Source organism: Ananas comosus, linkage group 13 (genome assembly GCF_001540865.1).
Source record: "Ananas comosus cultivar F153 linkage group 13, ASM154086v1, whole genome shotgun sequence".
In the NCBI taxonomy this organism is placed as follows: Eukaryota; Viridiplantae; Streptophyta; class Magnoliopsida; order Poales; family Bromeliaceae; genus Ananas; species Ananas comosus.
In genome coordinates, this window is record NC_033633.1 from 746,066 (window position 1) to 767,422 (window position 21,357).

At 37.6% G+C, this 21,357-nt stretch overlaps 5 protein-coding genes across 5 annotated transcripts; 2 read left to right on the top strand and 3 right to left on the bottom strand.

The window, feature by feature from the left end:
* On the bottom strand, nucleotides 359-2,576 carry LOC109719054. Its single transcript, XM_020245561.1, has one exon. It carries the CDS (start codon nucleotides 2,032-2,034, stop codon nucleotides 1,126-1,128), a length of 909 nt encoding a protein of 302 aa, XP_020101150.1. The 5' UTR covers nucleotides 2,035-2,576; the 3' UTR covers nucleotides 359-1,125.
* Nucleotides 7,986-11,015, top strand: LOC109719647 (vacuolar protein sorting-associated protein 2 homolog 1). The gene is made up of 5 exons (XM_020246430.1): nucleotides 7,986-8,185; nucleotides 8,795-8,925; nucleotides 9,912-10,016; nucleotides 10,221-10,481; nucleotides 10,742-11,015. Exons 1-5 carry the CDS (start codon nucleotides 8,149-8,151, stop codon nucleotides 10,877-10,879), a joined length of 672 nt encoding a protein of 223 aa, XP_020102019.1. The 5' UTR covers nucleotides 7,986-8,148; the 3' UTR covers nucleotides 10,880-11,015.
* On the bottom strand, nucleotides 11,236-11,823 carry LOC109719657 (probable E3 ubiquitin-protein ligase ATL45). Its single transcript, XM_020246440.1, has one exon. The coding sequence runs from the start codon at nucleotides 11,821-11,823 to the stop codon at nucleotides 11,236-11,238; it is 588 nt and encodes a 195-aa protein (XP_020102029.1).
* Nucleotides 14,014-14,562, bottom strand: LOC109719658 (probable E3 ubiquitin-protein ligase ATL45). Its single transcript, XM_020246441.1, has 2 exons — nucleotides 14,435-14,562; nucleotides 14,014-14,332 (listed from the first exon to the last, which is right to left on the bottom strand). The coding sequence occupies exons 1-2, from the start codon at nucleotides 14,560-14,562 to the stop codon at nucleotides 14,014-14,016; spliced, it is 447 nt and encodes a 148-aa protein (XP_020102030.1).
* Nucleotides 16,849-19,526, top strand: LOC109719400. Its single transcript, XM_020246051.1, has 2 exons — nucleotides 16,849-16,984; nucleotides 17,452-19,526. The coding sequence occupies exon 2, from the start codon at nucleotides 17,601-17,603 to the stop codon at nucleotides 19,200-19,202; it is 1,602 nt and encodes a 533-aa protein (XP_020101640.1). The 5' UTR covers nucleotides 16,849-16,984; nucleotides 17,452-17,600; the 3' UTR covers nucleotides 19,203-19,526.

Here is a 21,357-nt window from a genome sequence, read left to right on the forward strand (position 1 = left end):
TGCTTATTAATATCACATTCTAGTATTAGCCTACCACCCTTGTGTATAACAAAGTGCACTACCAATTCCTTCTATTTCTTTTTTCCAAAATAATATGATCTCTTGATTCCAAACAATGTTTTTTATTGATCTATATATGCTTGCAAATTACAATGATTTTGTAACAACAAGAGAGTGCGAAACTAACTACTACAGGAGTAAACCTAAAAGAATTTCTGAAACCCAAAAGTAGTATCTTCGAAGTTGTGTGTTTTCATATATTGGTTTAGAACGAAGCTGTCGCAGAATTGCTGAAACCAAAAATTTTGTAAAAATAATAATAGTTATACTCCAATAATGCATGTGGAAGCACTTGCCAGGTGAAACAGGGCAAGGCCCTATACTTTCCTATTACACAGGACTATTGGTACAAACATTGCTATTTTTTTTGCTTACAGAACAGTGGTAAATAATGCTAAGATTAAGCATGCCTAAACAACAACACATCATTGATTCCATGTGGGCTTTTATTTTATTTTATTTTATTTCATATTTGGTGGTAAAGCATCAATACAACTTGTTTAGCAGTAATATGATTTAAGTATAAATCAAAAATGGGGGAAATGATTAACTTGTGGTTAAAAGGAGAGGGAAAGCAAAGGGGTTTGATGAACTGTGTCTCAAAAGTGATGGAAAGAGTGGTGCAAATCCCCTGCTCCTAAAAAGAAACACATTGCCACATCTTTTGACAAATGGGGGGAGGGATCACTCACATGAATAATTACAGGCTCGGGCACTCAAGGACAAGCAAGTTGGGAGAGGATACAGCTTTTTCCTGATAATTTAGCAGTAGACACCACACCCCCTCTTAATTAAAAGAGTAAAAACAAAAGAAATTTACAAATCAGGACAATCTCCTCTGCTCTGATAAAAAGGAATGATGGTTTGCAGTTGCTCCAACAGCATATGTACATCAGAGCTGCCTCTTTTTCTTTTTTATTTTTTTTTTTTTTTTTTTTTTTTTTTTTCAATTCCCTCTTTGTGAAACAGGAAAAATTAAGAATACTGGAAAAGCTCAAGAGGGTTTCTGAATTAACTTAAGTGAAAGTTCAAGTGGCTAAAAACTCCGGAGATGTGCCCACATCTTCAATCCTTTGAGCCCGTGTGGGAAATGGATTTTCCCATTTTTGTGGTCGTTCTAATCTTTGATGGCGAAGAAGGTAAAGGGAGCACCTGTGAGGAGCTTGAATGGTGGTAGTGGTGTTGGTGTTGTTGGTGTTGGTGCCCTCTCTCTCTGTTTTTCCCGATAACTATGGTGATAAAAGAAGCATCTTCCTCCTCCCTCCCCAGTGGCGAAGGGAGAGAAACCACAGAGGAGGCCTCTTGCTTCAAGGCTTGCTCCATTAACGTCCTCCTGTAGAGCTTCTCCTCTGCATCCTTCAAAAACTGGAACTTTGGAGGGGGAGAGGAGGACTCGAAGAGTGGGTTGAACCCGTGCTGTTTGTAGGAGTCGAGCGGGGTTAATGGTGGGGTGAAGAAGGGCGGGGAGGAGAGGGGGGTCAAAAATGGCGTCTCCGCGGAGTGGAGGAGCTCACTCAGGCTCTTCCCTCCCTTGCGGCTTCTCCCGCCTCTGGACCTCCCATCCTCGCTCTCCAAATCCTCCTTGGTCTCCTCCTTAATGGTGAAGAGGAACCTCGGCGGCCCCGCGAGGCCATGGAGCCTCATGAGCTCTGCTTCCACGCTCTCCTCCCCTGCCCCGCCGTATGATTTTAGAGCGAGGTGGAGTTGGGCCTCGTTAGAACGCTCTGTTCCGTTCGCTGATGGGTGGTGGTGGATCTCTTGAGGGTTGAGAGCCGTGGAGGTTAAAGACGAGGGCTTTTTCCAGAAGCAGAGGTGGAGAAGCGCTTCCGCGGGAGTAGCGTGGGTGTCCTCCGTATCTCTATTGGATCTTCGCTTCTTCCACCAGAACAAGTAGTAGAGCTCCGCCATGAGAGCTAAGAAGAGGAAGCTCGATACCAGAGTTAACCCAACTCCCAAACTGCTTAAAGATCCCATCTTTATCTCCTTCCCAGATCAAAATTCCAAAAAAAAAAAACAAAAAAAAAACAAAAACCCACCAATTTTCTGGGAAAATAACTAGGAAAACAAACACACACACACACACACACACACACACACACACACAAAAAGAAAAGAAAAAAGAGTGAAATTACACCTGGAGTGATAAAAATCTCATCTTTGAGAGCAAAACACCATGGGTGCGATAGCTTGTATCGGCTTTGTGGCTTCTGCTGCAGGAAGAAGCGCTTCTGGAATGAGTGGTGGGTATTAAGCTGGGGTAGGAGGGGGAAGCTATAAGACCCTCGTGGGCATCGATCTATCTATCTCATCTATCTATCTATCTATCGATCTCTCTATGTAATGATTCTAATCCCGCGAGTGTGTTTTGGTTTTGTGTTTTTTGTATGGTTGACAAGTTTGTGTCCCTCGAGAGCGGCTCACATGGGCGTGGAAAGAGAGAGAGAGAGAGAGAGAGAGAGATTGAAAGGGGTGGCGTCGTTTCTATCAAAGCCAATGAACCCAAAAACTCACAAACTAGTAACTCCCCCAACAACTAACTTTCAATACTCGCTCAAGATACCCACCATCTCTAATGCAAATGACAAAAAATTTAATAATTAATATTTATATTTTTAAATTTAAAATTTAGTTAAAATTGTAAAAAAATAAGTTTGCGTGAAAAGATTTTTGGTGGAAAAAAAAGTTTACGTTTTGTATTGTTTAGTTTATAAAAAATATAAATAAATTTTTATTGATGTTTATTTGGTAGAAATAAAAAAAATCTACGTTTGTTCGGTTCAGTTGAAAAAAATAAATGTAAAAAAATTTTAAGCAGTTTGAGTTTTTATTTTTATTTGAAAATTGGTAAAAAACGAAAATACTTTCTTTTTCTCAAATTTGTAAAAGTAGCTTTTTGGAAAAAAAAAATACGACTAAACAAACGAAAAATGATTTTTCAAACCAAAAAATAATTTGCCAATCAAACATATAAATAAAATATAAGTAAAGTATATAAATAGGACATATTTTTTATCGTGTTTTCTTTTTTTTACCATACTTAACTCAATCTACCCCTGATCCAACACGGAGCCTTAGGCTTGTTTTGAGATCACAAACAAATTACATTACACATAAAAATAAAAGCTGATAATAAGTATTTTTTATGTCGTGCAAATAATATTAGTTTTTGTAAAATATAAAATAAAATAGCAAACTAGCAACTCTTAATTGTTTTGGCTCAATAACAGTATATAATCATCGGTATCAAAATTTTGAGATAATGAAACATTTTTGAACTCTTAATATTGTTGGAGATGAGTCAAGATTAAATGAGTAGAATTCAACAATGTGGAAAACAAATTTTGATAAATTTTGTGATTAATGGTGGCTTTTATCCTAACCCGTGTAAATTTCAATATGATTGCAAGTTATTATTTAAAATATAAACATTTAAAAGTTACTATAAAATTTTCGAATTATTTCACTATTAATTTTATGCTAAGAGTTGAAGTTTCAAATCTCTTCTTAATAAAGTTTGCAAAACTTAGTAATTAGAAAAATTAGATCAAATGATTGATTGGCACAAACTAAATTTTTGCATAACAAGTTTAGTTAATAAATGCTATATTCGAATGACGATTTGTAAATGGATCAAATCCAGGTGAATCTTATTTATTTATTTATTTAAGCATAGCTTTTTAAAGTTAGAATAGAATAAAATATTATAAAGTTTTTACAGCAATGAAGCTTCTGTATAATTTTATCCATCAATTACACTATACCTTTACTCGATCTCCACCGTCCAATAATAAGAATCTGCCTCGATCATCCGTTAATTCGATAAGAATCATTTACTCAATGCGTGGACTTTGAGATTCCCACGGAATAGATACCGCTTGCGCGTTATAAACGCACTGAAACTTTGGTTGCGAATCCAACGTTATCATAGCACTGAGCCAATTAGAGATTGACACGTGCTCGCGGTAGTTTAAATCTAACGGTCAACAATTGCATATGTTCTTAATTTTTTTTTTTTTTAAGAGAAACAAATCAACATTCAAAAAGGTGAACTAAATAGTATTGAAAAATATATTCTAATAAATTAGAGATAAGTACTGATGCGGATGTACAAATTCATTAACCCCGAGTGAGATTTTGACGAAAGGGTGATTAACTGTTCCAAATTGAGTAAGAAAATTAGCGGTTCAGAAGTATAACGACCAACCAACTGAAGATTCACGAGATCACGAATAATTTAAAGAGAACGGGAGGAGCCGCGAGTCATATGAAGAGGCCAGCAAAGCGTCACAGACCTTCGACTAGAGAAAGAGCACCACAATGAGTGGCATAGAAAAAGATAAACATACATAGCTTACAGAGACTTATCGGTCTTGTGGGATCAATGCATGAAAAAAGAGACGGTGATAGAAAATAGAGGATAGCGATAAAATGCAATAGGCGAGAGAGGAGGAGGTCAGCCCCTCCTTGACTAGCTGTGGTCGTTGCCGGAAAGAGGCGGGAAAGTGAAGAGATGACGCAGTAGGAGGTTATAGTCAATAATTAAATTCTATATAAGATAATGAATATGAGAAAAAAAAAATTTATATTCAGTTTCTTTCAAATAGGCTAGTAATCAAAGCAATCAAATTTAATAGAATTATCGATAAATTTGATAAAAATTTTATTTATCTGACTAAAATTATTTAAATTTAAAAAAAAAATTAAAAAATAAACAGTTACAAAAAAAAAAATTTAAAGTATGTGAAGGGGGGGGCAACATTTCAAAATAGCCTATTTATTTATATAGTTAAGGGGTTTAATTGTCCAACGGGCGTACTTGGATCCCTAATGAATTCAAAATTTAAACATGGTCACAACATTTTGAAACCATGGCATTGTCACTTTATTTCAATTTGGGGGGCAAATTTGTCAAAGCGAAGGAACACATGTTTGGATCTTAGTGGGAGGAAAGAAACAAGTCAAAAAGAGCCATAAATTACTCCACCTGATCTTCAACACTTCTCTAATTGTTTATCCAGGGTGGTTCTCTTTGGATAAGTTTTATTAAACACTATATTTAGCATGGTTTGAATTTTAGGACGTGTTCATATTGGTTGTTGATCAATTTTCTGAAGTTGTTGGGCGCATTGACTTGGTTTATTAGCATATTTGCTTTGCGCGTTCTTATTTTTCTCTAAGTGGACCATAAAATTTACTATCTGTTTTGTTCGATTTTTGTTTCTGTATTCAACAACAGTTATATCAAAGTGAAACATCTGACAAATAAAGAAATCTGATATTTTTCTATATATAGCTAGCTAGTAAGAATTATAAGTAAGATTTTGAGATTTATAAACAAAAGTTTTGATTCGGTTCTTCTATCTCTGTTACACAAAATATTTGATGGGAAGATTCCGCCCATGGCATTACATTGAGAATTTCTTTTGAAAAGATTACCGCTTCGGCTCAAATGAAGCTTCCACAGAATAGATAGTTGGTGCAACTACTTTTCAAAAAGCCGGCCTATTAAATATAAAATTATATAAACACCGTTTTTTAACAGCTTAAGCTTTTAGAGTACAACGATTGTTTCACATGGTATCAGAGTAAGAGATCCCGAGTTTAAGTCATGCCAGGCTCCAGCATAATTAATTTCCTCCCATTTAATTCAAGTCTACGTCATGGGCCTTATAAAAAGTCTCAAGCCCAGACGTGAGGAGGAGTATTACATATCTTACAGCTTAAATTTTTAGAATACAATGATTAAGTTTTTAGAGTACAACGGTTGTTTCATATGGTATCAGCGTAGAAGGTTCTGAGTTCAAGTCATGTCAAGCCCCCACCATAATTAATTTCCTTCATTTTAATTCAAATTCACGTCATGGGTCTTGCAAAAAGTCTCGAGCCCAGATACGAGGAGAGGTGTTAAATATAAAATTATATAAACTCCGTTCTCTAACAGCTTAAGCTTTTAGAGTAGAACGATTGTTTCATAAAGCCAACACTATTAAAAGACTCGAAATTTATTTTTGATAATTAAGACGTTTAACTTCTATCTCCCGTGTAAACAAGAGAAATTATATATATGGAAAGGTGAATCTAAAGTACACTGGAGCAACACGCTTAGAAGAAACATCAGACAAAATGCTGCAACACTGGGGCAATTTGTGGAGGGTGACACTACAGTGCCCTCATATATAAAGGTGGCATGATCATGTGAGGTTAAAGACTCACAAACAAGGCAAAAACCCTCATGTGAGGTTGATTGGGCCCAGGATAGCAACAGCTACATTAGGACCACACGCACACAGAAAAATAAAAGGCTAAATAAGAGACACCCCCCCCAAGAGAATAAATGTTTCCAGGTCACAATTGAGAAGGACCTTGTTGTGTGCAATCCAATACTGCAGTTATAGGAAAATCTGTACATCTGTCGGATGTCGAACAGTGAGAAGAATCGAGAAAGAGAGAAGAGAGTAAATCGATCACATAAGCAATTTATACACTTCAAATGCCGATATGTATTAACGGGCGAAAATCGAGCGAAAAAATTTCAATATAATATAATTGCTTATTTTGTTGAGAGCTACAAAGGGCCCTTGGGGGGTATATATCCTTGATCATTACTCATTTCATCATATCTCACACTGATTCATTTAATATGGTGCATTACAGATAGGTGGGGCCTGAGCTCACCAAACTACATGCAAACATCATAAGGACTTCATGCATAAGATTCAAGAGCAATATTGAGCACAATAAATGATACCATCATTGAAACTTGTATTATTAGTATATATATGTAAGCCTCATTTAGCTCCCAATGTTGCAGCACATGTACAGTTCCAACTAGTTTATTTGCAATATTAAATGGCTTAAAATCACGTAAATATATACAAAAAAGAACGAAAAGATTTTTACTTCTCGGGGTAAAAACCCCTGGTTAATTTCCATGCATGATCTATCTTTATAAAGATCTGAAATTTGTGATGCGTACGTGTTTAAGCTACTAGGTAAAATGAAATTATATTTCTTGCAATTAATGTCAACCCTGAGTTTTTTTTAATTTATTATCTAATATCTCTCTTGCATGTTATATAATTGTATTTTGAATGAGAATTGTTTCCGGGGAGGACATTACAAGAAATTATATTTCGTAAATTTTAAAGGGGGAGTTGCTTATCTATCCTTGAAAATTTTTCGACTTTCTAATTTATAACTCTTAGAAAGCTAATATTAAAAATATTCTTTTATTGTTCTAAGTTATTTCAAATATATCTCTAGAGTTAAATTTTGTTAATTTATTGTTAGCAACAACCGTTATCTCTGTAAAATTACTATTTTACCCTTTCAAATATATCTTTCTATCGTCACCTACTTTTCTTATTTGTCTTTAATATAGGAACAAAAGAAGTATTTTAATTTTTTTTATCTTTTCAAACATACCTTTCTACCAGCACCAAATTTTTTATTTATTCTTAAGTTAAAAATAAAAGAGGTAATTTTATTTTTTTTTTAACTCAGGTAAAATTTTGAGCCGGTTTTAACATGAGATAACTTATCAGGTACTAACAACGGAAGTATTTTTTGAATAACGGGGAGCTATATTAGAGGTATATTTGAAACAAAAAAGAAAACAGGGATAAATTAGATTTGTCATAAGTTTTTCAGAGGCATATTAGATATTATCCCAATTTTAAATAAGTCTAAGCAAAATATAAAGGACCAAATTGCGAACGATCAAAAGTTCAAGGATTGCCTATCATTAAAATGGGACCAATGGACCTGAAATTCGAATGTAGCCCATAGGGCCCAAACCATCTTGGACTCAAATCATCGTAGACCAGGCCCATTCCGGCCCATAGACCCCAAGGAGTTTCACGAGCCTAGACCCGGCCCAAGCCAATCATTGGTGGAACTCGTCGGCATCATAACGCGTTTGGGGAGGGGTCGAAGCGATCGATCGAAGCAAACGTTTTTTCCGCGGAAAAAAAAAAAAGTAAATAAAAAAGGATTAGGGCGACGAAGAAGAAGAGCATCTCTCTTCGATCTTTTCGATCTCTTCGATTCAACCCCCCCGATCGAATTCCTCCGTGTGAGATCGCCACGATGAGTTTCCTCTTCGGGAAGAAGAAGACCCCTGCGGGTACCAATTTCTCCCCTTAATCCTCTCCTATTTTGGATCTAGTTCGAATTTTTTCACCAATATCTGACGAATCGGTTCATGTTCTTCGATTATTCATGTGTTTTTTGTTGAAATCATGCTAAAAAGGACGCATTTTTTGTGTGAATTTTGTGTTGTGGCTATAGATACCCCCTCAAATTATAGGCCAATTTTGAGTAGATCTCCTCAAGTATTTAACTTTGGATCGATATCCCCTAATTTTTTTTTATTTTTAATTTAAATTAATTGAATAAATTGGAAATTTTATTGTAGTTAGTGATGATCATGTTAAATTTAACTGATATGAACACTTTTTTAGCTGATAAATCTGTGAATTTTATCAACTGTTAACTGCTGATAGCTATCAGGTCAGTTAATTCTAATGAATCGCCAATTCAGTTTAGGAAGATAATTCAAATCAAAGCAATTAAAAGTTGAGGAGTGTCGATCAAAAGAAGTAAATTTGAAGAGTCTATTTCGAAATTTACTACGGTCGATGGTGTCTTCAACTCTTCATATATTTTAACCTAATTTTTGTGAATATTTGTAGCGTGTATTGGAATTTTATGCGGATGTTGTGTTTATTCGCAGAGTTACTGAGAGAGAACAAGAGAATGTTGGATAAATCTATCAGGGAAATAGAAAGGGAGAGGCAAGGTCTTCAAGCCCAGGAAAAGAAGCTTATTGCGGAGATTAAGAAAACTGCTAAACAGGGCCAGATGGTATATATGCTAATCATTAAAATTTTCAATGATTTATATGATAATATTGATCATTTGGGTACTGGATTAGTTGCTTAAGTATCAATCGCAGCATTCCTATTGTGCATTTGGCATTTGCTATTCATATTATGCTTCCTTGTGTTATTAATTTTGTTATCTGACATGCTGAATAGTTCTGAATTAGCTTTATCCTTCGATTTATGTTAGGATTTATAATTTTATGCTTGTTTTATTCATGATTGTACATTTCACATGCTAATGATCTATAAAGTTGGATTGAATTGCCTAGATTTAACATTTGCCTCTTTATTTCGGGAGCAGTGATAGTCTAGGTACATTTTGGGAGTATATATTCAATAATTGGTTACCAAACAAGGCTGATTCAGGCTACATACTTTCATTCCTATTATTTGGATTTTAGTATAATTGTGTGACTTAGCTCTCTTTGTACAAATGCAGATAAGTAGCTAAGTAGTTGCATTTTGTTACTTGGATTAGTTATTTCTTGACATGTAATCCATACAGCAACCTTCTATTGATATATGTGCCTTGCTACTTTTTGAGCATGACAAGAGGATCCGAGCAGCATAACTGAATAGTCTTTAAATCTTATTGTTGACAGTTTAGCCTCATGTTACAGAGAAAGAAGCCTTTGAAGAAACCTAAAAGCCTCGAAATAGTCTAGGAGAAGAAGAGTGACTCTAAGTCTCTTTAATTCTCTGATTAGTCCAAAGAACCTCATTTTCGAATTTCTACTGCAATGTACTTTGTTGCTTCATTATGGCAGACGGTTAGGAACTTATTTCAGTAACACTGGAAATTTCCATCCTAGACCGAAAGATTCAAACGATAGATTTTAGGTTGCATTTTGGATGTGTTTGTTTATGGAATCCATAGTAGCATTAATAGTATGTCTATCTTGTTTTGCAACTTTATTGCCTTTTGAGTGAGGTTTATCTTTTTTCGATGGTATATGTCTGTTGCAGGGAGCTGTAAAAGTAATGGCAAAAGACCTTATTCGTACCAGGCATCAGATTACAAAGTTTTATGCTCTCAAGTCACAGCTGCAAGGAGTATCTCTTCGAATTCAGGTAGATATCTGTTTATTATCTCTGGTGTAGTGTAACTGTTGTCGAAGTTGGGTTAGCCACTAGATGATTTTGCAGGGGGATATGTGTGCAAAAGCACATACTGTTTTAGACAATCGAGAACAGATGAAGCTGTGAGAGATTTTCTCAGCAGACCAAATTTTCCAATTGCCATCAACCTCAGCAACTAATTAGTATTTCTCACAGACTTTGAAATCGACCCAAGCGATGGGAGAAGCCATGAAAGGAGTCACTAAGGCGATGGCCCAGATGAACAGGCAGCTGAATCTGCCTGCACTGCAGAAGATAATGCAAGAATTTGAACGGCAAAATGAGAAAATGGAAATGGTCAGCGAGGTGATGGGAGATGCTATAGACGATGCCTTGGAAGGAGACGAGGAAGAAGAAGAAACGGAAGAACTCGTGAGCCAGGTGCTCGATGAAATTGGGATCGACGTTAATTCAGAGGTACCTTTTTCTAAGATAAATTTAATCACCTTCCTGTTTTCTATCAAACAGTTTGGTCGGGGACGATGAGGGGCTTGTTTATTCCCGTTATTTGCAAAACGCGATGAAAGAAAAGTTTCAGATGCCCCATGCATAAAAATTAGTTATTCCCGCAGAATCCGTCCCCTAACCAAACAGCGCAGGAACTACATGCTTTGCTTTTACTGTTATGCATCAGAGAACTGAGAACCTTTCATTTTCTGTGCTAATAAAACACGCAGCTTGTCAAGGCCCCTTCGTCGGCGGTGGCTAAACCAGTTGCAGCTGGGAAGGTTGCTCAAGCGGAAGGAGCCGCGGGCGAAGACACCGGAATAGACGATGATTTACAGGCAAGGCTAGATAATTTGAGGAAAATGTAATCTTTATGTACTCATCTGACTCGTCCGATGAAACAAGCCAATAAACTTAGCTTCATGTACCATAGCCATCACGAATTATTTCTCATAATATTACTCCCATGCTTGCTATTTTAAGATGCGTGTACGAAGTTTTTCACTTGGAATTCTCTCATTGATCGCATTTTCTTTTTATTTGTTTCTCGTGTGGGATGTTCTATTCAGTTTTGATGTGCAGGGTACAGTTTGAACTTTGAAGGCATGTTAATTAGTGTGTGAACCAGTTGTATATGTACAATAGCATGCTCACAGAATTGGTTTCTTGCTTTAGAGATACAACTAAGGCACCTAAATATAACTTCCCCTCTCTCTTTCTCTCTCTAGAAGTTCAACTGAAACGCTTGCGATCGGCTAGCGTAGTAAAACTGCGCCCCCTGTCGACCCTGTGCCTCCAAATCTGAATGGCGACTCGATGCTGCTGCTCCGGTGAAGGAGCAGTTCCGAGCCACTGGGTAGACGGGAGCTCGACAAAGCGGGCAGTTCACGTGAGAGAAGAGCCACATGTCGATGCAAGCTGCATGGAACAAGTGCTTACACCGCGGCATCCGCCTGACATCTTCTCCATCTGCAAAAGCCGACAGGCAAACCGAGCACTCGCCGTTCGAGTCATTATCGCAGCAAACCCCGCACTCACCGGCACAGCCGTTTGAGGCATTATCGCAGGGCCGATCAATCCGATACTTCATCGCGGGAATTCCGTGCGTGATTTCGATCTCACGCGCTTCGCCGGTCGAGCCGTCGGCGAACCCCAGGCGGCGTCGGAGGCTTTGCATTGTCGGATGAGAGGTGGAACAGCAAGCGAATGCGACGATGTTCGACAGTATGAGGAGGACGGCTACCGCGCAGATTGTGATCGTGAAGTAGTAGTAGATGGGGGATGAGTCCCCTGAAGAAGTTGAAGAGGCCATTGAATCTTACGTTTAGAGAGAGAGAGAGAGAGAGAGAGAGAGAGAGAGAGAGAGAGAGAGAGAGAGTATCGCATATATGTAGGTAAGGAGAGAGGGGAGTGGGAAAAACGTGAAGGGTACGCTGATTGCAACTGAGCAGTGGGGACACGAACAGTAGATTGATACGGCTTCTTACGGTGTTTATATCGCATTTTTTGAGTACTTATCCGTGCTATAACAATGGTGTGAGAATCACGGGGCCCTTGAATTAGGGCCATTTATTCACAGGCAAATTAAATTTGCTGGTCTAAGTAGATATCATAATAAGCTAAATTAGAGCTTTTGCCGTAACAGAAATCATAAAATGTACGTTACATACGTTAAAGTTGTCTACGCTAGAGATTCGATAAAAATAGTATTATTAGAGAATCCGTAACTTACTACGCTTATTTTTTATTAATCTTCTGGCGTATATAATGTAAAAGCTTTTTATTCATTTTATAAACTATTATTTAAAATATAATATGAACTTGTCTACACATCAATAACTTCTAAGCGAGTCTTTGTGGGGGTCCAAAAAATAATTAAATACAGAGTGGAGCAAAAATGTGAATTCGTAAATGGTTTACCTATTTTCAAATTCACCATGCTCATACACGTTGTGTATGCATTAGAGCGTTGGAACAGAAGCTAATTAATTATGTACGTAGATCTGTTATCTTAACTTTTCCTCAAATGCATGTAACTCCCTCACTTTATTGGCAAATAAGTAATAACATCCTTTGAAATGTAAAAAAGCTCTCTAATTATGCACATAATAATATAGCATGTGGAAAGATATGAAGAGGGAAAAGAGAGAGAGAGAGAGAGAGAGAGAGAGAGAGAGAGAGAGAGAATTGTGTATTGGAAGGGCATGCATTGTATTTTGTACGTACGTAGGTTGCGTTGAAACTAATTAAGGCAAGTCCAAGGAGTTTCGTGCATGTAATATAAATTTTACTGCTTCTTCTGTGAGTAGTACGTATAATGTCAGTGATTGAAATTAAAGAAACTGGTAAAATGCATGTACGGACGGCCTCTTTACATTTTTATGTAAGCGTTAACTTGCACTTTGGTCGTCCATTAATTACTTTTTAAATAAAACGAATAATTAATAATAATATAGGACTCCTATGTAGACCTTAGAAACTAATGCACTGTATCCTTAGAAATAGATGCCTTTAATTATGAGTTGAGAAGGTGATCAAGTGATGTATTGATAAATTCATGTAGCATTTTTTGCATAAATATTGACTTGTACTTGTATTTGCATGTTGAATTCCTAGTAAATAAGAGTTGAGATTACATGTACAACAGCCAGAGGAAACTTAATTTCTCTCCAAATTATAAAATAAAATAAAAGAGAAATTCATCAAAAATGGAGGAACTAAAAGAGAAAGTTAATTCAGTTTGTACCTAATAAGGTAATTGTACTCCGCATCACTTAAACATTATCAATTAAGAATATATATATATATAGAGAGAGAGAGAGAGTTGAGCTGGAATGCTATTAGTAGCAAATGGACTCCGTTGTCATCCATTTGTTTTCGGTAATCGAGTCTCCAAATTGACGATCGACACCGTTGAATATGATCTATACTACTTGGAGCATGTAGAAACTAAATTTTAAATTTTTTTTTGCATCATTGGCCTAATGATCAAAGTGTTTCAAAATTTATAATTTTAACGATTGATACGTGACGTTTCTCATTTAATGGTGTAAAGATATTTAAATGAGTTGAATTTTGGTTAGAAAATTCTTTAAACTATAAGATTTATACTCTTGATCTTGATTACAAGACTCCTATCATCACTTTTTAAAGAATATTCATTTTCGATCATTCATTTTTATGTCCACTTGATAGATAAGAGAATAATATCGAAAAGTATAAAATTTGATTTTTAAATATTTCAAGTGGTATAAATCATGTTCAACGATATCGATCGTCGATTTAGAGACTCGGTCGTCGAAAACAAATGAGTGGCAATGGAGTCTTTTTACTACCGATAGTATTTCAGCTCAACTCTCTCTTTCTATATATAGAATTAACAAATGAAATATGATCGAGCGTTAGATTTAATGATAGAAAATTTGACAGTATCAATCACTTGGTATTATCGACAGTATAGTAACCTAACTTATATAGATGTATATAACCAAAATTGAGCGTGCTATAGGATGGCGGCCGGAGGCGGCATGCGGTGCGGCAGCGAATCGCCGCGGGCCACATGGCAGGCGCGCAGCGGCGGAGGGGCTATCTCGGCGCGGCACACGGGGCAGCTGGTGCGCGCGCGGAGCCACGCGTCGATGCACGCCACGTGGAAGCAGTGCGCGCACTCCGGGAGCACCCGCACGGCCTCGCCCTCCTCGAAGTCCGCGAGGCACACCGCGCACGTGCCATCCCCCTCCCCTTCCCCCTCGCCTCCCCGGCTCTTCTCGTAAGGCACCGCCGCCGCGGGAATCAGCTGCGCGGCGCTGCTGCTGCTGCAGCTGCATGGGATCTGCTGCTGCTGCTGCTGCTGCTGCATGGGACGCTGCGCGGGGGCCGGAACGCGGCTGCGGCTGCGGCTGCGGCGGCCGTTGGGGCAGCACGTGGCGAGGAGGCATCGGCAGAGGGCGAGGACGATGCCGACCGACATGAAGCAGAGGAAGGTGATCAACACCGGGGCCACGTACTTTGGGTTCGCGCGGTGGTCGCGATCGCCGCGGTGGTGGTCCATTTCGGTTGCAACGGCGGTGCCGCCGAAACGGAGACTGATGTATCAGAGCTAGCTATTTATCTTTCAATGAACTCTATATACGATGAACTAATAGGGGAGGATATTTTTTTTTGTTTTCAATTTTTCTGAAGTAACTTTGTATATATTTTGTCTCATTCTATTAGGGATGGTTCGGAAACAAAAACAAACAAGAAACAAAGGCCGAGACAAAGAATAGAACGTTGTTTGCGAGGTTTTCGGGGTTTTCAAACCGTGTTTTGTGTTGGAACGGTTTGCTTTGGCTTTTGCGTGAGCTTCATATGGAGTATTAGAGGAAGCTCCAGTGAGTTATTTTTAGAATTGCATAGCTTACTAATCTTGGACTCTGGGATACTTTCAAATCAAGTAAAAACAAATTTGAAAGTGTATGATCATACCAGAGTGTCCATATAAATGGAGACATAAGATTTTGGCCACTTCTATGTAGAGTTGAGATTTTACCTTTTTTTTTTTTTTGAGAGATAGGTAGCACGCTATCCGTTTCGTTTATTTTATTTAGAAATAAACTTAGCAAGAAATGTGAATCAACTAGGATTCGAACTTGGGACTCGATCGGATACCAACCACCAAATCTTTTGCCACTTGCTCTAAGGACGGTTGGTAGCTTTTTCAATTATAGGACAAGAAAAACTTTACAGATACCCCTGTTTAATCAAAAAAGAAAAACTTTACAGATTTATTGGTTGATTTGCTTATTAATTAATTTTATTTTCTTTCATATATCTTGTGTAGAGAAAATGTTCTGAAATGCTGCGCTATTGAGTAGGAGGGTTATGTACACTACTTACTTACTGGGCTTTACAAAATTTATCTGTGTAGTTCTCTCTCTCTCTCTCTCTCTCTCTCTCTCTCTCTCTCTCTTGTTTTTTAAGGATTATAAATGGTGGCCAAGATCACCATTATATAACATGCTCCATTAGGTGGTGACATGTCTATTTTGTTTGCGCATTGTTCACTCGTGATGAACTCAATCTTAAGCTTCTAAATATTTTAGATATGGAAGGCTAAAATATGAAATTAAAGTAATATAGATAGAGCAATGAATGATGACTAAATTGTTGGTGGATGATCTGATAGGAAAGAAATAATATAATTTTAAAAACCAATTATTTGATCTTTTTTGACCATTAAATAAATTCGGAACGTGAGCAGGAATTGGATTAAATTTTGCAGCTCTTAGTGACTTGGATTTGAGTGAGAAGTTAATAGAGTTAGTAATTTTTCCACGATTTTTCTTTTTTATTTTTATTTGCCTTTTTTATTTTGATTGCCTTGAACATTTTTTAAGGCCGCGTTGCCTCAACCCATATAGCTAAATTCATTTGCTAAATAAATGAAGCATGCTATCCTTTTCTAAAAAAAATAATTGATGAGCAAATTCAATACATTTGTTTTCTCTTACATATTATGAGAATTTGACATTTTCTTTTATATACTTAATTAATATAATGCAGCGTGCATGCTTATGCACCCATAATCTTTTAGTGCAATAATTTAGGGTTAATAATGTCTTAATTAATAATGCTTCATAACATGTTCACTTTTACAATGAGGGGGTGATGGTGGTTAAAGGAAGGGGCAATTATAAGCCTATTTAATGAATAAAATTTATGAACCATTGATGTCTTTAATTAGGAGTGGATGGTGTGTCATTATGTCCAATCCCGTTATGGATTATTAATTGTCCATAGACTTGTTAAAAAAAACAAAATCTTAATAACAATTATTTTATACAAGACTACTAAAATTAATAAATATATGAAAAATATCAAACAATATATTATTGTATTATTTTTAACCAAATGTTTGGCTTTGTTGTCTTGTAGACATATAATATACAATACATTACAATATGTAATATTTCACAAATGGTGGCACATGTCATGGTACAATTATTCACTTATGATGATAAGTGAATAATAATTATTAATACCGTTGCGAAGAAAAAAGATTAGAGTAATATCAATCGTAAAAAAATAACATTTATTATATCTAATTTATAATAGATGAATGTTTTGACTATAGTAACGGTGCGGCGAATAGTAGTATAAATAATTTAAAGGGTAAAAACTACGTGGAATGGTTCGAAAATTTTCGTTTTGTTTTTTTTTTTTTTTGTCAATATTAAAAACAGCAAGATTTTTTTTTTATTTTTTATTTTTAGCTAGAACATCTTGCGTAACCCGGTTTCCGTCCTGTCGCCGTTAATTAACGGCGAAATTAGTCTAATTGCGCAGTTCTTAAATCGACGGCGTCGTCGTACGTTCGTTCCTTCTCCTTTCCCTCACCTCTCTCTCTCGTCCTTATTGTGGATGGGTGGAGAAGCCATAGTCGAAGCTCACGAAGCACAATTCCCTTGTCGTTTTTGATCCTGCTTCGAAAGGTAATCCCCCTAATTAGCACCAATTCGTTTCTTGGCAATAACTAGGTTTTGATCTTTCCGACCTCCTTTTTCGCTTTCGATTTTGATTTGGGTTACTGGTTTTGATCCATACGTATCTCCTCAATTCGAACCCCTTTTAGCGAATTGGAGCCGTTTCGGGGGTTTCTATTGTTACAACGATCTTGCCCCTTTGTAATCGGTTGAGAAATCGAGGGTTTTCGGGGGTTGTTGGATGCAAAGATCACTTTTTTAGTGTTTGTTTTGGGATTAACTTGGGCTGGGACCAATTGGGTATCTTCTGTTTGTATCATCAGTCTTGCCCTTTTCGAGTCAGCTGAGGAAACTAGGGTTCCAGGATTTGCTGTGCTATTTTTAGGGTTTATTTGACCTGGGATCAATTGGGTTTCTTCTAGTTTCACAATTTGGTTGATTGATTGATTAATTTGATCTGTGAATGTTGGTTCTAGGGTTTTTGTAGTTAAAAAAAAAAGGTTCCTTTCTGCTGGGTCTGATCTGGGGATTCGGTTGGATTTGGGGGCTATTGGGGTTTTCCATTGATCTGTTGGAAATTTGATGGTTGGATTTATGGAATGGGCCTGTGAGTGCCTCCTGTGGGATGCGTTCATCGAATGCGGCGGCATCCGAAACCCGCCGATTAGATAGCGCAAAGAGAAAGGAGGCGGAGGAGGAGGAGGAGGAGGTGAATAGAGAGTTCGCGCTGTTTCGAGACAGAGTGATGGGAGAAGATCTCCTCACCACTTTATCCATGGATAACCACCACCATCCCTCCACCCTCCTCTCCATAGAACCTTCCGGAAACCCATCATCGTCTTCCTCCCACGAGGATGTCGACCACCGTGAACCCATGATCCACCACCGCCCCCCCGCGACTCTATCTGGCCCCCCTGATATAAACCTTCCCTTTTCGGATGAAATCTCTCCGCCACACCACTCATGGAACTCGGATGCTTGCGATAATATATTCGACATCAGCACAGGCCCCCAGCTTTATGACCCAGATTCTATGCTCAACCTCCCAAAGATTACCAACCGCAAATTTGCCAAAAGAGGAGATAGCATTTGGGGTGCGTGGTTCTTCTTCAATAACTACTTCAAACCTACATTAACTGATAAATCAAAGAATAAGGCCGGCGTTAGGGATGCGAACTTCGATAAGTCGGATTTGAGGCTCGATGTCTTCTTTGTCCAGCACGACATGGAGAACATGTACATGTGGGTTTTCAAGGAGAGGCCTGAGAATGCCCTAGGCAAGATGCAGTTAAGGAGCTTCATGAATGGCCATTCACGGCTTGGCGAACCGCAGTTCCCGTTCAGCGCCGATAAGGGTTTTGTCCGGTCCCACCGAATGCAGCGCAAGCAGTACCGTGGTCTGTCCAACCCTCAGTGTATCCATGGAATTGAGATCGTGAGATCGCCTAATCTTGCCCTAATTCCTGAAAGCGACCTCAAGAAATGGGTGGAATTAACAGGAAGGGAGCTTAATTTCCCAATCCCGCCTGAAGCTAGTGATTTTTGTTCATGGAGGAATCTTAATTCTGCTGATTTCGAGCTTGAAAGACCAAAGCTGTTGAATGGGTCGGGCTTAAATCTATTGTCGCAAGCAAATCATTCTATTGGTAATGGATTGGATCATTCTTCACTATGCAATAAACGCAGAATCGATGAGGAGTGCTTCTTGCCACTAAATTCTACTTCAGAGAGAGCCCAAGATGTGGAGATGAATAACCCAATTGAACCTTTGTGGGCAAATGAATTTAACGGTGTAATGAGACACGCAAGTGGCCCCGTGACCGCATCGAAAACTATTTATGAGGATGAGGGGGGGTATCTTATATTGGTTAGCTTACCTTTTGTGGATCGTCAAAGGGTGAAAGTTTCATGGAGGAATACTCTCACTCATGGGATAGTTAAAATACTTTGTGTTAGTACTGCAAGGATGTCGAATATAAAGAGGCATGGTAGGACCTTTAAGTTAATGGATCCTTTTCCTGAACATTGCCCGATGGGGGAATTCACGAGAGAGATACCGCTTGCTACAAGGATTCCAGAAGATGCTAAGCTTGAAGCCTATTATGATGAGAGTGGTGCAGTACTCGAGATTATGGTCCCAAAACATAGTTCCGGGCCAGAAGAACACGAAGTTAGGGTCTGCATGCGGCCCTCTCAACTTGGAGGTAGTGATCTTATGCTAACATAAGTATTTTGATTGTAGTGTGGAATTAATATTTGTTTGGTTGCGTTAGTGTCTGCCGAAGAACGTGGCCTTTCCATAGTATGGTTGGGTTATTAGTAGAACTACTGCGAGTTTGCTTGTTAGAAGGTTTTGGAGAGATGGTGGTCATGTCTAACTATCTATTTGAGTCGAATAAAATCTTGCTTGTATTTGTGTTGGCTCTTTTAAATAACATAGGTAATGGAATTGTAGTTTTTGAGAACATCTTTTGTGCGCTTTGTAGCTCATAAGTGCAATGACTTGGCCTTTTGGCTTTTCTCTGTGAAGTTACTGTAATTTCTTATGTTCCTTTTTCATTGTGGTGAAAAATTGTCATCGATTGTGGGATCTGCATCATCTCATTTGCGTCTTTAGCACTCTCTTATGTTTCTTTAGCAAGATCTCGTATGACTCAGAGAAAAGGACAGGTTCTTTATCAAAAGTTAAAACAAATTATTCTGCTCCATTTCAAACCTTTCTTTTCCTTGGGTGCATAAGTTTTCTGTCTCTTGATAGCGACTACACCATTTTGATTGTAGTAGTCATGCCCCAATAATGAAGGCTATTAAATTCATTGCACATAATCTTCTTACATATGATAGGCTTTCGTGTTAGTGCCTGAGAATGATTTATTTATTTGCATATGTTTCTTGTGGATGGGTGGGTTTTGTTCTTTTAGCCACGACAAGACATATATTTCAATTTTAGATGAAAATTAGCTGTTTTAAAATGCCTATTTGGTTTAGCTTTTACAAGGACTTCTCCAGGGATGACTTTTCGCCCTTTGTTTTTAACTCAACTGTACTTGGAAATTAAGAGAGGAGCTTGGTGAAGCTTCTAGTTGCTATGTTTGGGTAAATTTTAAACAAAGTTGTTAGGCTGCTTCAGTTCTGAGTTTCAACATGTACAAATTGCGGATGCTTTTCGTCTGGTGCAGCTGAACAAGAAATTCATGTTCATGCAGGTAGAAAACTTGAAGAAGAAATGGAAATGGTTTGTAAATAGATGTTTTGATATTACTTGATCTATGATGCTAATTAGTTTATTATTTCTCTGCTGCTTTGCTAGCTGTTTCTCGTAATGAAACTGAGCAGGATTTTGAAGTCATTATCTATTTCCTGAAGTGTAGGATATGCAATGTCAATTCAACTACTCTAAACAGTGTTGGTGCTACTAGTTTAAAAATCTTATATTTGAACAATTACAGTACTATCACCGCGCCTCGGTGAAACTGGGCTCTGAATTGTTTGATCCTTTGAGGCCCAATTGTGTCCCAGCCCAAAAAAGGCCCAAAACATTGGATGGACCTCTACCCACTCCCTCTCCCAACTTTAACCCCGCACGCATTCCGAGTCCTTACCTTTTTCATTCCATGGGATCACCCTTTCTTAATCCTTAAGAAACAACGCAACCAATATTTAATAACCAATAATATTTTGTCTATTTTACCTTGAATTTGAACTTATATTTTGCACGAGGAGTATTATTTTTATATGTTTAAACTAATTTTTCTATAACTTATTGTTAAATATAAAAATATTTAAATATCGTTCTCTAATAGTATAAGCTTTTAAAGTGTAACGGTTGTTTTACATGACATCAGAGCAGGAGGTTCTGAGTTCGAGTTATGTCAGGTTTCTAACATTTTATTCTTCCATTTAATTCAAGCTCACGTCATGGATCAACTAAAAAATTTCAAGCCAAGATGTAAAGGAGAGTGTTAAAAGTTTAACAGTTTAAGTTTTTAGAGTACACCGATGTGAAAATATATTGTTGCTGTAGTGCAGGAGTTAGAGATTGATCTGGAGCATATAAGAGTCAAATGTTTTCTAATTCTCACATTTCGAACATAAGCGAGGCAACCTAGTTTAAGTATAGCAAAGAACATTTCGGCTTGAAATGGACTTCTAAACTAAATTTAAGACAGGTAAAAGAACTAAAAATGAGCCTAGTTTTGAGTTAAGTTCATTTGGAGCCTAAATTGAAACCTACTATTCAAACTTAAATTCAAAAAGTTCATTAGCCCGTCATCATTAACTGACACATACTGTAAACTCACCTTACTAGCCACTGTGGATCTTTAAATTTTGGGTTACTTGAAAACATCTGGAGATGCCACAACACACAGAGAACCCAGGAG

What these genes read in the sequence shown, in the direction of transcription:
- LOC109719054 (XM_020245561.1), bottom strand. Translation starts at nt 2,034, where the DNA reads ATGGGATCTTTAAGCAGTTTGGGAGTTGGGTTAACTCTGGTATCGAGC.
- LOC109719647 (XM_020246430.1), top strand. Translation starts at nt 8,149, where the DNA reads ATGAGTTTCCTCTTCGGGAAGAAGAAGACCCCTGCGG. An exon ending in GAAGAAGAAGACCCCTGCGG is followed by an intron (nt 8,186 to 8,794) that starts GTACCAATTTCT and finishes GTTTATTCGCAG; the next exon opens with AGTTACTGAGAGAGAACAAG. An exon ending in GGATCGACGTTAATTCAGAG is followed by an intron (nt 10,482 to 10,741) that starts GTACCTTTTTCT and finishes TAAAACACGCAG; the next exon opens with CTTGTCAAGGCCCCTTCGTC.
- LOC109719657 (XM_020246440.1), bottom strand. Translation starts at nt 11,823, where the DNA reads ATGGCCTCTTCAACTTCTTCAGGGGACTCATCCCCCATCTACTACTAC.
- LOC109719658 (XM_020246441.1), bottom strand. Translation starts at nt 14,562, where the DNA reads ATGGACCACCACCGCGGCGATCGCGACCACCGCGCGAACCCAAAGTAC. An exon ending in TGCCGATGCCTCCTCGCCAC is followed by an intron (nt 14,333 to 14,434) that starts GTGCTGCCCCAA and finishes GATCCCATGCAG; the next exon opens with CTGCAGCAGCAGCAGCGCCG.
- LOC109719400 (XM_020246051.1), top strand. Translation starts at nt 17,601, where the DNA reads ATGCGTTCATCGAATGCGGCGGCATCCGAAACCCGCCGATTAGATAGC.